The sequence below is a fragment of the Colletotrichum acutatum genome (assembly GCF_030867785.1).
Source record: "Colletotrichum acutatum strain CBS 112980 chromosome Unknown BDZ83scaffold_102, whole genome shotgun sequence".
In the NCBI taxonomy this organism is placed as follows: Eukaryota; Fungi; Ascomycota; class Sordariomycetes; order Glomerellales; family Glomerellaceae; genus Colletotrichum; species Colletotrichum acutatum.
The window spans coordinates 1-13,653 of record NW_026849096.1 but is presented as its reverse complement, the minus strand read 5'-3'; the positions used below and the strand labels follow the sequence as shown (position 1 = coordinate 13,653).

Below are 13,653 nucleotides of genomic sequence, written 5' to 3'. Positions count from 1 at the left end.
ATGGCTGTTGCCAGGACTGCTGCCTTGCGAGGCCTTGGACGGACATCTCTCTCATCACAATTCACCTCCAAGCAGCTCCCTGTTGTATCACGAGCATGCATGTCCTCCGTCGCGGAAGCTGTCGGCGTGGCACCCGCTCCCCCGCCTCCCACACCGGTCAACGATGCCGAGCTGAAGGCCGCACAGCGTGCCATTGAGGCCAAGAAGATCCTGCAAAAGGCCGCCAGCGCAACCACTGTTCGACATGACTGGACAAGAGAGGAGATCTCTGCCATTTACTACCAACCTCTGATGGAGTTGGCTTTCCAAGCTGTATGTTTCTCCAGACCGTCGTCATCATCATCTCGTATGTTGCTAACGAGATATCGTTGACCAGGGCTCCATCCACCGTCGTTTCCACAACCCTTCCGAAGTCCAACTCTGCACGCTCATGAACATCAAGACCGGCGGCTGCACCGAAGACTGCTCCTACTGCGCCCAGTCAACCAGATACCAAGACGGCACCGGCCTCAAGGCCAAAAAGGTCGAGAGCGTCGAGTCGGTCCTTGCCGCGGCTCGCACCGCAAAGGAGAACGGCAGCACGCGTTTCTGCATGGGCGCCGCGTGGCGCGATATGCGCGGCCGCAAGAACAGCTTAAAGAACATCAAGGCCATGGTCACGGGCGTGCGGGCAATGGACATGGAGGTCTGCGTCACCCTCGGCATGATTGACTCAGAACAGGCCAAGGAGCTCAAGGAAGCCGGGCTGACTGCCTATAACCACAACGTCGACACCAGCCGCGAGTTCTACCCGTCCGTCATCTCGACGCGCAGCTACGACGAGCGCCTCAAGACCCTGAGCCATGTTCGCGACGCCGGTATCAACGTTTGCTCCGGCGGCATCCTTGGGCTTGGCGAGTCATCCGACGACCGCGTTGGTCTGCTGCACACCGTCTCCACGCTCCCTTCCCACCCCGAGAGTTTTCCTGTCAACGCCCTTGTGCCGATCAAGGGTACGCCGCTGGGTGACCGCACACCTATCCAGTTCTCAAGCATGCTGCGGACCATTGCGACCGCCCGCCTTCTTATGCCGGCGACCATTATCCGTATTGCCGCCGGAAGGAAGACCATGTCGGAGGAGAAGCAGGCCATGTGCTTCATGGCGGGAGCCAACGCCATCTTCACAGGCGAAAAGATGTTGACGACGGACTGCAACAGCTGGGACGAGGATAATGCCATGTTTGGCCGCTGGGGTCTGACACCGATGAAGAGCCACCACAAGTCGCCAGCTCCGATGGCCGAGATTGAGATCTAAAGATAAACGCAGTAAGAAAAAAGATTTTACACCATCATGGGCTTGATGTGGGGGGTTTCGAAACATGTTCCTCAAAAACTAAGGACCTTTGACGAGATGTCCATACTCTAGCTTAGAGATACATGACTCAATACCCCTTTTCCATCGTTCGACTCAAAGCCTCTGTATGCGCGTTCTTCCCACCTAGAACTCAGTCTTGAAGAGTTTCATTTGCCTGATGACTTGACCGTATTTGTAGAAAACTAAGGGGATTGGGATCATGGCAAAAGCGATGAAGCCGAGGAGTGAGTTTCCCCATCCGAGCCCTAGGCTCTGGTACAACCGGTCACCAGCCAGGGGCAAGAATGCGCCTAACAATGACCTGGTGACTGTGCTGGCTGCCATGGCTGATGCAGCGTATGTCGTAAATGCGTCAACAAGATAAGTCGAGATCGACATCTTCAAGATACACACGTCAGGATTGATGACACAGTTACATACTTAGGCAGATGCAGGTTCTTACCAGGACTATAACAATCCCACATCCTAGGATGGCTGTTCCCATGATAGGTAGCATCCATTGAAGCTGTTTTTCTGTAGTCCAGCCATACCAGAACAGTCCTATGGGGACCAGGATAGCGCCAATAAGCATGGGAGGCAGACGATATTCCGGTTGAAACTGCCCGCCATTTCTGAGTGACAACTTCAGCACAAGTCTGTCTGACACTAGGCCAGAAAATAGGAGTCCGATCACTGAGCCTACACCGATGCCGATGTACGCCAATCCCGCTGACCCTTGAGAGAATCCATACTGTTGCTTGAAAACCTGGGGGAAGGTTGTGAAAAGCAGGTAGAGGTAGCCGTAGAGGATGGCCATATAAACTGAAAGGCAGAAGACGATAGGCGAGAGAAACATCATCTTCGCCGGTCGAAGAATAGAGAACATGAAGAGGTCTTTTGGCTTGCGGTGGGGGGCTTGAACAGATTCGAGGTGTGGGTTTCCGGTCTGTAGGCGAAGTCGTCGTGCCTTTCGCTCGAGAAGTGTGAGGGCGTAGGATTCTGGCATGCAGAATGCCGTGCCAATGGCAGCTACGCCAGCCTTGAAAGTCATGTTAGCTGTGATGAAAGAACACGAAGCGATGACTAAGAGACCAACTCACCGCAACAGACACCACTCGAAAAGACCATCGCCATCCTATCGTTTCTGATAAATACCCTCCTGCAATGGGCCCAATGGTTGGGCCCACCATCGGCCCCAGAGTCCAGACCATCATGGCAACTCCTCTTTTCTCTCTCGGAACTGTGTCTGCCAGCGACGCAGCCCCAAGTGTCAACGGGGCAGATCCGCCTATGCCAGCAAAGATGCGAAACGCAATCATGCGGCCCGAGTTGGGTGCCACGGAGCATGCGACGTTGAAAATGAGAAATAAGAGACTGCCAGCGTTGTATAGAACATAACGACCGTACATCTCTGAAAGCGGTGCAATAACTAATGGGCCGCAGCAGTAGCCGATGAGAAATCCTGATATCATGAACGCCCCGACGTACGTGTCCGTGACGTTGAAATCTGACTTGATGGAAGCGATTCCCGGGGCCGCAATCGATGACGCTAGAGGGCTGCGAGTATTTCTTAGTACCAGTGCAGTCATTCTGTGTACCTTTGTGCTCATAAGGTGAAACGGGTCATACCTGAGGGTTGAGATGTACCCAAGTGTTGCGATGAATAGAGCCTTCTTGCTCTTTGACCAATTCATCGGATTTTCTGGATCGCCTGGTCCATCCCAGTCAACTAAGTTAGAATTCACCATTGCAGTATCGCTGTCGTCTGTGGCATCACTAGGAACCATGCTAGTGTCTTTTCTGGGCTGAATCATCTGTTCGCCCATACTTGCCTTCTTAGACTCATATCTGTCAGACTCACGAACGAATGGGGGGACCTATCCGATTTTCGAATGAACCGAGACACGACTATACCTCCATAGCTGATTTGGCATAACGTTCCGAATTTGGCTGACGGCGTTCTCGGTTCATCCTCAGGGCCTCACTGTGCCGAAGCATGTCGTCGGAGTCTCGGACCTTTTGAAGATTTCCGGAGTGGCGCCGACTCTATGGTGAAGAGCTCGGTCATGGCGATGTCCGTTTGCCGCACCCCATCGGTTTACCATCGCTTTCCGAATCCCACCCCTTAAGCTTATTCGCTTCTTTGATTGCGGGCATAATTCAAATACCGTGTCCCCCATGAAGAGACTCCAATCGGATGATGGATATTGGAAACGGGCGACTAGTTGTCCGGGCCGTTGCCGCTGTGGATACTATTAGCTGAACGTTATACCAAGTATAAAATGACCGTCTTGAAAGTCGAGCAGCATATGCCGGTCGTTTTTGCTAACGAGCACATCACTGTTGATAATTCAAATCTAAATCGCATTTCTCTAAATTTAGAGGTTTCACCATGTCGATCAAGCTTGAGAAGGTCGCTCCTCACCGACTGTCGGAACAGAGCGATCCTACATCAGTGAAGCTCAAGAAGCTGCTAAACCGAAACCATAATGAGCACGCCATTCTTCGAGACCCTCGACTGATTTTGCACAACCATATGCCACATGTGAGTATTCCTCGTGCGTGATGCGCACCTACTACTTACTCATGTCTGGGTATTCATTGGGATAGGGGCTGATATAATCACGTCACATGTGACAGGCTCTTGGGTCATCTTATCTTCTCGGCGCAACAGACTCTCAATTACAGCATATTTTCGACGTCGAATCACCTCACCTAGTCGAGCTTGAAGATAAACGGATCACGCATGAGGAGATCACCACATCCAACTGGAGGAAGTTTCTTGGACAGAAGCCATACACTGCGGCCTATGCCGTATTCTTTGATGGCGAAGTTGCCAAAAATGGCGGGGACTGGAAGAAGGTTGTAGAAGAATATGCCTGGGCTGGACCGGAGCCGATTATCAACGGGTTCTCTGGAGGACGTAAGTCTTCCGTTCTATAGGCTGCGTCTCATCACGTCTGGTGATGAATCAGGATTTGACTAATCTTTCATCATCGCAGTCGGGCACCCTTTCATTCATCTTGCCTACGCATACGAATTTGATGACGAAAAAGTCGCCACGGAAGCCTTGAGCATGGGCTGCACGGAGTACGATCCGACTCACGAGATTCTGGATAACCTTCCGCCAGACACGTCGACTTACAAGACCAAAAGCATCAAGGAAGTCTTGGGTCGTATCCGTGCCGACAAGAGATTCGATGGCTACGTCGATTCCCCGGGATTCGTGAATCTTTTCACCCTCTTCGGCAGATTCAAGTCTGAAATAATTGAACACTGGCACGCGTGGGTTGTCGAGGACCCAGACGCGCAGCTCGGAGACTGTGCCAAGATGGCGGTCGAGCTGTTCATGGAAACGCGTAATAATGAGGAGGGCATGTTCGATTTCTTCGTGGCTCACATTCTGACCTTCGCCCATGCTTTGCGCGTCCTCTTACCCCTCTGGTCGCATGAGCAAAAGGTCTCGGTGATGCTACAATACGGTCTATATACGATGATGGTGTACATCGCACAGCTTCGACCCGGCCTCAACTGGGATGACGAAGGGTTGTCAAAGGGTAGCGATACACCTAAGTGGGACACGATCTTCAAGAACTCATTGAACAGCAAGTGGATGACTGACGTGCACTTTCCGAAGGTCGTCAGAGGCATGAAGGCGGTTGAAGAGACTTGGGGGGCTTCAGGCGGACTGTATCAACGAGCTGCCGACGTGTTTGTGAATAAGTTTAACGGGTGGGGAGGATATGGTGTCGGTGTCGAGGCTGCCTTTGGGCTTACGGGTGTTGCTTAGTTACTTCTCATCAGGCTCAGCGTCCTTTACGGCAGTTAAGCAACGAATTTGTAGCAAATGGTCAGATACCATGAATATCTGAGCGGTATGGCCGAATAAGACTGAGTGTTTCAAGTGAGAGATGAGTGAGTGAAGTGAAGTGAAGTGAAGTGAAGTGAGATGAATGACTGAGGAAGAGTGAGATGAGGTAAGCTCAATCCACATGAGGAGGTGCGCCCGTTGAAGTCTAATTGCAAGTGAGCAAGCCCGACTGCTGGACCTTGTCTCTCTCTTTCTTACCACTGCACCGCCCGTCTCAAATAGCGCGAAACAGGGCACATCAATCACAACAATGTACGTACTTGGTTTAGGGGACCAGGTACGTCTAGCGCGCAGTCGAGTGCCGTCATCTGACGCTGTCGCCGTCGCCGTCGCCATCGACGTCCTGTCGGCACAACGGCATCAACAATGATCATGGCCATCCTCTCCCTAATGCATCCTATGTACCTCGATTCAATATCATCGACAACCTCACCAAGTCTCTAGAAAACCTCGCATGAGTTCTATCAGCTCTCTCGAGCGGTGGCTCGCGCGCTTCTCGGGTCGCTTGCGTCGCTATTTACCGCCCCTAAACTTCATCACCATTCACTATGCCTACTTCATCCTCGTCTGTCTCATCACGTCCGTCATCTTCTGGGGGTCGTCCGATCCAGCGTTCTCGGTCAGCTACACCGATAGCCTCTTCCTCGTTGTGTCTGCCATGACCGAGGCAGGCCTCAATACCGTCAACCTCAGCCAACTGACGACGTGGCAACAAACACTCCTGTTCATCCTACTACTCTTGGGCAGCACGATTTGGGTCTCCATCTGGACAGTCTTGGCCCGTAAACATGTCTTTGAGAAGCGCTTCGACGAGATCGTCCGAGCCGAGCGTGCGCGTAAACTCAGTCGCCAGGGTAGTACCATATCGCTAGGTTTGCCGCGCTTGCCTCTCGATTTGCCTCGGCTGCAAATGGCCTTCTCCTTTGGCAAAACCCAGGCAGCCCCTCCTCAACCTCCTCCTCCTCCTTCAGGCCAGTCTTTCAACGCCACAAAAGCTGGCGACTCGGAGAAGGGCGAATCTCGGGCAGACGACGAACCAGCGGATGCTGCAGAGGCCTCACCCAAAGACCGCCGCCAGTCCACACTCCAGGATGCACCTGAGGATGCGCCTCAAGACACCCAGGAGGTGACGGACTCGCAGGCACCGGGCCACATCACCTTTGACGATACACCGCACCCCAATGTCGCCGACAACCAAGCCACGTCAACGGGAGTCTCTCTTCCCGGCAACACTAATGGAACGGCGCGCCCATTGAGAAGGCCCTGCAATGCCTCAGTAGACCCGACTAGTGTCGACGCAGACGCGCGAGACTTGTTGAAACACCGTTCAGCTAGTCGCCATGGCCAATTCCATGATCTAAGCAGCGATGAACGCGATCATCTCGGCGGCTGCGAATATCGTGCTCTCAAGGTCCTAGCCATGTTGGTACCAACCTATTTCTTCCTGTGGCAGGTTCTGGCATCCCTTGCCCTTGGAGCTTGGATGAATAACTACATGCCCGATACCGCGAGGGCTAACGGTATCAATCCGTGGTGGCTTGGTATCTTCAACGCTGTTTCTGCCTTCAATAACTCGGGCATGTCGCTGTTGGACGCCAACATGATCCCTTTCCAACAGGCGCCGTACGTTCTCATCACAATGGGTCTTTCGATCTTGGCAGGAAACACCGCGTACCCCCTCTTCCTTCGTCTCATCATCTGGTCCTCTCTCCGCCTCCTAAACTTGACCACGCGAGAAGACGCCTTCATCGACCTCAAAGCTACCCTGGAGTTTATCCTAAAATACCCTCGTCGTGTCTACACCAATCTCTTCCCTTCTCGGCCCTCTTGGTGGCTTTTATTCATGCTGATTTCCCTCAACTCTGTGGACTGGGTAGCCTTTGAGGTTCTCAACATTGGAAACTCTGTCATTGAGAAAATACCCACAGGTTATCGGGTGCTCAATGGTCTCTTTCAAGCACTAGGTAAGCTTTTTACTCGTTCTCCCCTGGAAGTTCATGATGTTCAGCGGAAAGACTGGCTGACATATCGGCTAGCTGTGCGCTCCGGAGGCTTCTACGTTGTCCCGATCTCGGGCCTGTTCATCGGCCTACAGCTTCTCTATGTTATAATGATGTACATCTCGGTATACCCCGTTGTCATCACCATGCGCCATTCCAACATATACGAGGAGCGATCGCTCGGAATATACAGCGACGACATAGACACCGCATCCGAGACCGACCCTGAGGTGGCCGATCCCCTGCTCCCTATAGGTAGTCGACCTCCAACATTGGCACGCACTACTAGCATTGGCGCAGCTTCTGCTCGACCTTCTGTCTTAGCACGTCGACTTAGCCGTTCGGGTCCGGTCGTCGAAGCCCGCCGGGCATTCAAGAGCACCTTCATGACCTTTCACGGTGTTGGCGTTGTGCCACCAAAAGGACCGGGACTCGGCCAGGGCGGCGCCGAGCAGGGAGAGAGCCGCGTCAGTTTCATCAGCCACCAGATACGCGGACAGCTTGCCCATGACCTTTGGTGGTTAGTACTAGCTGTTTTGATAATCACCATCATCGAGACGTCAAAATTCATCCAGGATCCCGTGACGTTTTCGGTTTTTAACATCATATTCGAGGTTGTCTCGGCATACGGTACGGTGGGAATATCAGTCGGCATACCAACTGACGCGTACAGCTTCTGCGGTGCCTGGCACGTCGGAAGCAAGCTTGTTCTATGTCTGGTCATGTTGCGTGGCAGGCATCGAGGGCTACCAGTCGCGCTGGATCATGCAGTGCGACTTCCAGGACGGCAGCTCCATCGGTACGAAGAGGAGGACCATCAGATACGGAGAAGTAGGACCATCGAATTGGAACGGTAGAAGTACATGTAGATTGCCCCGAGGTATGGTTGTTAGACATGTTAAAGAGAATCATTCCATTATTATCAGCCCGAAGATTGATGCTATCCACACTTGAAAGTGCTCTAATTGGGATCTACAATGTTAACGCTAGGCGAAGGTGCAGGATAAAAGATAGACTGATCGGGAACATGAATGCTGGCCCCAAATAAGGCAACCAACGAAGAATATGCGATACGGTAATTCATGCAGAGACCAAATGCGCCAGCCACCCTGATGCACTAGACGAGATGTAATGCGATGCGCCAAAAGAGAAACGAGAAACATGAAATCGAAATGAATAGCAAAAGCAACTTTGCAGGGACTGAGAAGCAAGATAGTATGCCTCATCTCGAGGTTACCACAGTTACTTGACATTGGTCTATCACGCAGGCAAAGAAACGCTGCGAGGGAAGAAACGCTCGTACGTCGATTTTCCGAGCTTGGCGATGGGCACGCTTACACCATGAACCACCTAGACACCGTCAGTACGCCGGCTTCAAATAGAGATCCAGATGTCAGGGACTCTCGAAACGTGATGTCACTCACAATGCTGCAGATGATCAGGAACCAGATGGTGACAAGCATGGTCTCGCCCAGCTGCTTCGCGTCCGCTCGCTGGCCGTCGTCATCCGTCAGAGTCTCGAGGAACTCAAGACCGACGTAAAGATAGAAGATGGCAGAAACACCAATGGGGCCAAAGTAACCAACGAAAAGAGCCTGTCGTGGACCCCGGATCTGGCGGATGTAGCGGTGCAAGCCCAGTATCACTGGAAGACGTCTCAACAGCAAGACGAGAACGCCCAGCGCGACCAGACGACCCGGACTAATCAGCTCAGAGTTCCAGAAGCTCTCCCACGGACACACAGCGCCCAGCCACATGAAGATGGCCATGTTGAGCATCATGTCGACGGCGGGCTGCACGGGATCCTCGACCGTCTCGAGACGGAACCAGTCGTTCCAAGTGAAGACGTTGCCCGCGATGAAGCACGCCAGCACGTCGTCACTGCCGACCATACCGCACGTACCGAGAATGAAGATGGCCATGCCGATGGGGAAGAGGAGGAAGCATTCCCGCTCGACGTACTTGCGTCGCTCGGCCCAGTGAAGGAGTCTCTGCGCGAGCAGGCCGACGACCCAGCCGTAGAAGACGCTCATGAGCACGACGTAGACGCACGTCTGGCCGAAGAAGAGGCTCAGCGCGGCACCGAAACCGCCTTCGCTCGAGGCTGGGTTGCCGTCGCTCTCGGTGTACTTGATGAGGTAGAGCGCGAGGAAGAGAAAGGGGTACCCGAGGCCATCATTCGCTCCGGACTCCGCAACAATGATCTGCTGCAGGTCCTCGGGAACATTCTCCTCGGCAAAACGGCCTTTGACAATCGTGGTGGAGAGAACCGGGTCGGTCGGGGTGATGCAGGCCGCGATGGCGAGAGCGTGGACGAGGGGCAGGCCCGGGACGATGAGCCAGACGACGGCGCTGGTGCAGGTCCACATGCCTATCATGCCGGGTCCGAGGAGGAGGCAGAGGGACTTCCACTCTGTGCGGAGGTAGCGGCTCGGCAGCTGCACGCCGGCGAGGACGAGCTGGACGCCGAGAACCAGGCGGCTGAAGTCGAGGGTCACGGATGCGACGGCATCTTCGGAGACGGCGTACTCGCCGGGCTTGAGGAGCTTGGCGACGTGGGTGAAGGTTACGCCTCCGAGGAGGGAGACGACTTTTGGCAGTAGGATTGGTTAGCTACCTAGTTCGAAGTGCCTTGTTACATTTGTGCCAAAAGAGCAGAGCCTGAATAGGGGGGGAAGAAGCAAATGAAGAAGCAACAGGTTTGAGAAGGCTACGGTTCACTTACGGGCTTCAGAAAGATACAGGTTCTCTTTGATGAGATACGAAAAAGTGCCGAATAAGACGAGCCATCCGCCGAGCACGCTAATCACCACATTGAAATTCGTGATTGAGAGGTCCATAATGCCTCTCAATGTGCTGCAAGCAAGCAGCTCCGACTGGATGCCTCGCCTTTGGGTCTCGACGCCTTGGGATGAAGAAGGGGTTGAGTGTTCTTCGGCTGCGACATGAAACGGAAATGCCTCACGTTACGGGACCAGGCGGGATGCTGCTGCGGTTATCAACTCGACTTCGACAACGGAAACGTGCCTTGAACCAACTACACCAACACTCACAAAAGTAAGAGGGAGAGCGTATGGCAAGGGCAGATTAACTTGGATGCATGAAGAATCAAATCTGGAAATACAAAACAAGTGGAAAAGACATCCACGGCTATCGGATATCAATACTCCTTCGTTACGTTAAGTCGGGCAGCCGTTTGTTTTCTCCCGCGAGCGCCCGCAAGACAGGACGAAGGAGGCCACCGATCGAAGCCCGCTCATCTGTTTCTATACTAGTCCCGATCTTCTGCTCTCATTTTACACTCTACCTGTCACCGACTCACCCACCAGGTAGGATGAGGCATTTCAAGGCCATGGAGGCTTAGCCTTTAGCCCATGTCGGCAGTGCCCGCTAAAGCCAAGTCATCCTGACCCCCTTCTCGCAGACATGTGCCCCCCTGCCATTGACCATCCATGATCAGGCCTGTCCATGGTCCCCTACATTTTGAAGGGCTCATGCAGGGTTCTCTCGACTTTCAGAGCTACCGCGAAGACCGCCTGACCGTCTTTTCTGACAATCCCATCTCGAATCTGCTTGATACGGCCGCGGCTATTTGAGACTGCGGGGCAGAGTCATGCGCTCCATGTGCCGCCAATCTCTTGTTTTCCCTGGCTCTATCGATGCCTTTTTGGACCTTGTTCTCGTCCACTCAAGCGCTGTAAACTAGTGCCGTCATCACCGTTGAAGAACTCCAGCGGCGAACTACCCCGGCCTCTCTCCCCCGGCCTCTCTCCGCATTCCCCGCTGTAGGTTTCAATCCGCACCCCAGTCGGACAACTTTCGAAGGCCTACTCTGCACTGATAATATGGGCTCGGCGAGACATAGTACCATGGCTCGAAATTCCGAGAGCTCGCCGACTCGCAACGGTACTGGCAGAAGAAACAATATCCTCTACCCAGTGCTCACCCACGAGTGAGCTCAATAAACTCACCTGAGAAGCCTATAACAAGCCTCCAAGAGGCAATTGTCGACTCACTACGCGGTAATCAACTTTGCCTAGGTATCCCATAGGATGGTCCAAGTTATCAACAACAACAATGAGGGCCGGCCCACCTCTGAACGCCAACCAACGCTACGCAAGACTTAGGCTACCGCATTCTTGCTTCATACAGCTTTCATCGCGACAACAACCCCGAAGACAGTGTGATGAGATGATGAGATATTGGCCGTGTTCTCCATACGCACGAGGAGGAGTCTACTTCTTATTCAATTTCATTGAATCTTACTTTCATTTTGGTCATGAACTACTTCATGATAAAAGCTGGCAGCATCATCTCGTCAAGTCTCACTGATTGAATGAATTTCTTCAAGCGTCATTGCTTTGAACATCGAGCCTACGTGACAGCTGTCTGATATGTCTACTGACTTTGGCATGCAGTTTCAGTCGTCTTGGCTTCATTGAACATTCCCTTTAATCAGAAGTGACGTTTATCTGTCGGAAATGGCCTTCTACATCTTGGCAGAGCAGATGCATGTAACGCTGAAACCCACATCTTACATCCTTCATATTGAAGTACGAAGAGGATAACACCAACAACGACTCTTTTCAAGCAGTCCTGACTAACGAAATTGCAGACCGACTATCAGAAGATGTTTGATAAGTATGCCGAAGATGAGATGCATCGGCGGCGAAACGCCTCTCACATGCCGCTCCACCACAGATTCCGATGAGACGAGGTCTGACGCCCACTGGCAGCGGCGCCAACTTAACGACAGAGCGCACTGGCAGGATTGCGGGGACTTACAACTGCCCGAAGATCAACAACAAGATTGATTTGACACTCGAAAGATGTCGTGGGCAAATGTGAGTTTCGGTATAAGATTTGGGCGAAGACCCTGAAAAGACGCGCTCTTCGCACGCGCCTTTCATCTCTCCCCGTTTGAGGATTATTTTTTGATACTTATATCACGTTTCTCATTCCAACTCAAGCGAAAACAGAGAGCCATCAAGGCTATTAATCATGGGCTCGAGAGGAGAATATTCTGTGCCACAGGAGGCGGAGGCGGTTTTCCAACACGGCATTCTGAACAACCCCTTGATGAAGGATCTTCCCGGTGACCTCAAATATCTCAGCCAACATGTCAAATTCGAGGGCTCAAGCAAGCCGAGCGTTCCAATCAATTGGCGCTTCGCCGAAAGCATCTCGGCTCTGAAGGCCTTGGAGGCAACCATGCTCAACCGGCTGATTCTCAAAAAGTACAACACAGAGCCAACGGATGTCACCATCAACACGTAAGTAATTCCATTTCCAACAGTCGCGTAGCAGCCTCCTAGTAGCTATGATGACAAGATAGCTCATACAATTACTAGTGACCATGCAAGCTTGTTCTACTTTTCGCCTCTCATTGCTCAGCTCATCGGGAAGGATGGCAAGTTCACGCCCATGGCGCTTATGAACTTTGTGCCCGAGGCCATGAAGATGTTCCCGGAAACAGATAAGCATAGGACCGCCGCAAGCTTGCATCGTGCCCTGGTGACGAACATTCACAAGACGAAGGATGGACGGTATTACCAACTTCACGGTAAGACACTCCTCCACTCGAGCGAACCCAACCATAGGTCGTCTAGGCCCTCGCATCTGGCTAAGTACTGTAGGCGGCATAAACCCCGACCCCATCCTCAAAGCTCTGGGTTTGCCCGAAGATGGTCCAGCGGATGACACCTATGAATCAGTCTTTGAGAGAACCCAAAAGGTCATCGCCGAAATGGACTCCAAAGACCTGGACACTCTACTTAACGACAAGGCCCGACAATCTGGCACGGTCGCGTGGTCGTCTGACGAGTACTTTGCAAGCGAGCACGGCAAAGCAAACAGCAACGTCGGGCTCTACGAGATCGCAAAAGCTGAAGGCTCTACGCAGCCCGCGTCTTGGTGGCCCGAAAACTCGAGCCTGCCCTCGTCGGCCAAGAGGCCCCTTGCCGGCCTCAAGATCGTGGACCTGACCCGAATCATCGCCGCACCGCTCATCTCACGCGATCTAGCGGAGATGGGCGCGAGCGTTATGCGTGTCACCTCGGATAAGATTACGGACATGTCGTCTCTACACCAGGATCTCAACTGGGGCAAGTGGAATTGTCATTTGGATCTTACAAAGGATGAAGACAAGGATAAGCTGAGGGCGTTGATCAGGGATGCTGATGTCGTTGTTGATGGATACCGCCCTGGCGCCATGGAGAAGCATGGTTTCGGCCGCAAGGAGGTTCTGGAGCTGGTGAAGGATCGCCAGCGTGGAATCATCCACGTCCGTGAGAATTGTTACGGATGGCATGGACCCTGGCAGGGGCGTGGTGGATGGCAGCAAATCAGTGACGCTGTGAGTGACAAATTTCCAAAGAGGATTTTTGGATATTTGACTAACAAGTGATCAAGTGCTGTGGTGTCTCATTAGAGTATGGAAAGGCGATGGG

General features: G+C 52.8%; 6 protein-coding genes across 6 annotated transcripts; 4 read left to right on the top strand and 2 right to left on the bottom strand.

The window, feature by feature from the left end:
• Window positions 1-1,294, top strand: BDZ83DRAFT_655041 (biotin synthase; the record flags this gene model as incomplete). The annotated part of the gene is made up of 2 exons (XM_060510773.1): window positions 1-312; window positions 377-1,294. The coding sequence occupies 2 exons, from the start codon at window positions 1-3 to the stop codon at window positions 1,292-1,294; spliced, it is 1,230 nt and encodes a 409-aa protein (XP_060361152.1).
• A 183-nt stretch (window positions 1,295-1,477) lies between these two features.
• On the bottom strand, window positions 1,478-3,120 carry BDZ83DRAFT_586056 (fluconazole resistance protein; the record flags this gene model as incomplete). The annotated part of the gene is made up of 4 exons (XM_060505910.1): window positions 1,478-1,732; window positions 1,797-2,372; window positions 2,434-2,890; window positions 2,963-3,120. 4 exons carry the CDS (start codon window positions 3,118-3,120, stop codon window positions 1,478-1,480), a joined length of 1,446 nt encoding a protein of 481 aa, XP_060361151.1.
• Window positions 3,121-3,642: 522 nt separating this feature from the next.
• On the top strand, window positions 3,643-5,239 carry BDZ83DRAFT_632927 (MGS207 protein). The gene is made up of 3 exons (XM_060509003.1): window positions 3,643-3,878; window positions 3,974-4,256; window positions 4,336-5,239. The coding sequence occupies exons 1-3, from the start codon at window positions 3,726-3,728 to the stop codon at window positions 5,121-5,123; spliced, it is 1,224 nt and encodes a 407-aa protein (XP_060361150.1). The 5' UTR covers window positions 3,643-3,725; the 3' UTR covers window positions 5,124-5,239.
• A 45-nt stretch (window positions 5,240-5,284) lies between these two features.
• Window positions 5,285-8,113, top strand: BDZ83DRAFT_632923 (cation transport protein-domain-containing protein). The gene is made up of 2 exons (XM_060509002.1): window positions 5,285-7,168; window positions 7,241-8,113. Exons 1-2 carry the CDS (start codon window positions 5,659-5,661, stop codon window positions 8,059-8,061), a joined length of 2,331 nt encoding a protein of 776 aa, XP_060361149.1. The 5' UTR covers window positions 5,285-5,658; the 3' UTR covers window positions 8,062-8,113.
• A 351-nt stretch (window positions 8,114-8,464) lies between these two features.
• Window positions 8,465-10,044, bottom strand: BDZ83DRAFT_586009 (Na/H antiporter; the record flags this gene model as incomplete). The annotated part of the gene is made up of 3 exons (XM_060505904.1): window positions 8,465-8,554; window positions 8,629-9,794; window positions 9,930-10,044. 3 exons carry the CDS (start codon window positions 10,042-10,044, stop codon window positions 8,465-8,467), a joined length of 1,371 nt encoding a protein of 456 aa, XP_060361148.1.
• Window positions 10,045-12,205: 2,161 nt separating this feature from the next.
• On the top strand, window positions 12,206-13,610 carry BDZ83DRAFT_755473 (CoA-transferase family III domain-containing protein; the record flags this gene model as incomplete). The annotated part of the gene is made up of 3 exons (XM_060514618.1): window positions 12,206-12,477; window positions 12,556-12,767; window positions 12,841-13,610. 3 exons carry the CDS (start codon window positions 12,206-12,208, stop codon window positions 13,608-13,610), a joined length of 1,254 nt encoding a protein of 417 aa, XP_060361147.1.
• Window positions 13,611-13,653: the final 43 nt, after the last annotated feature.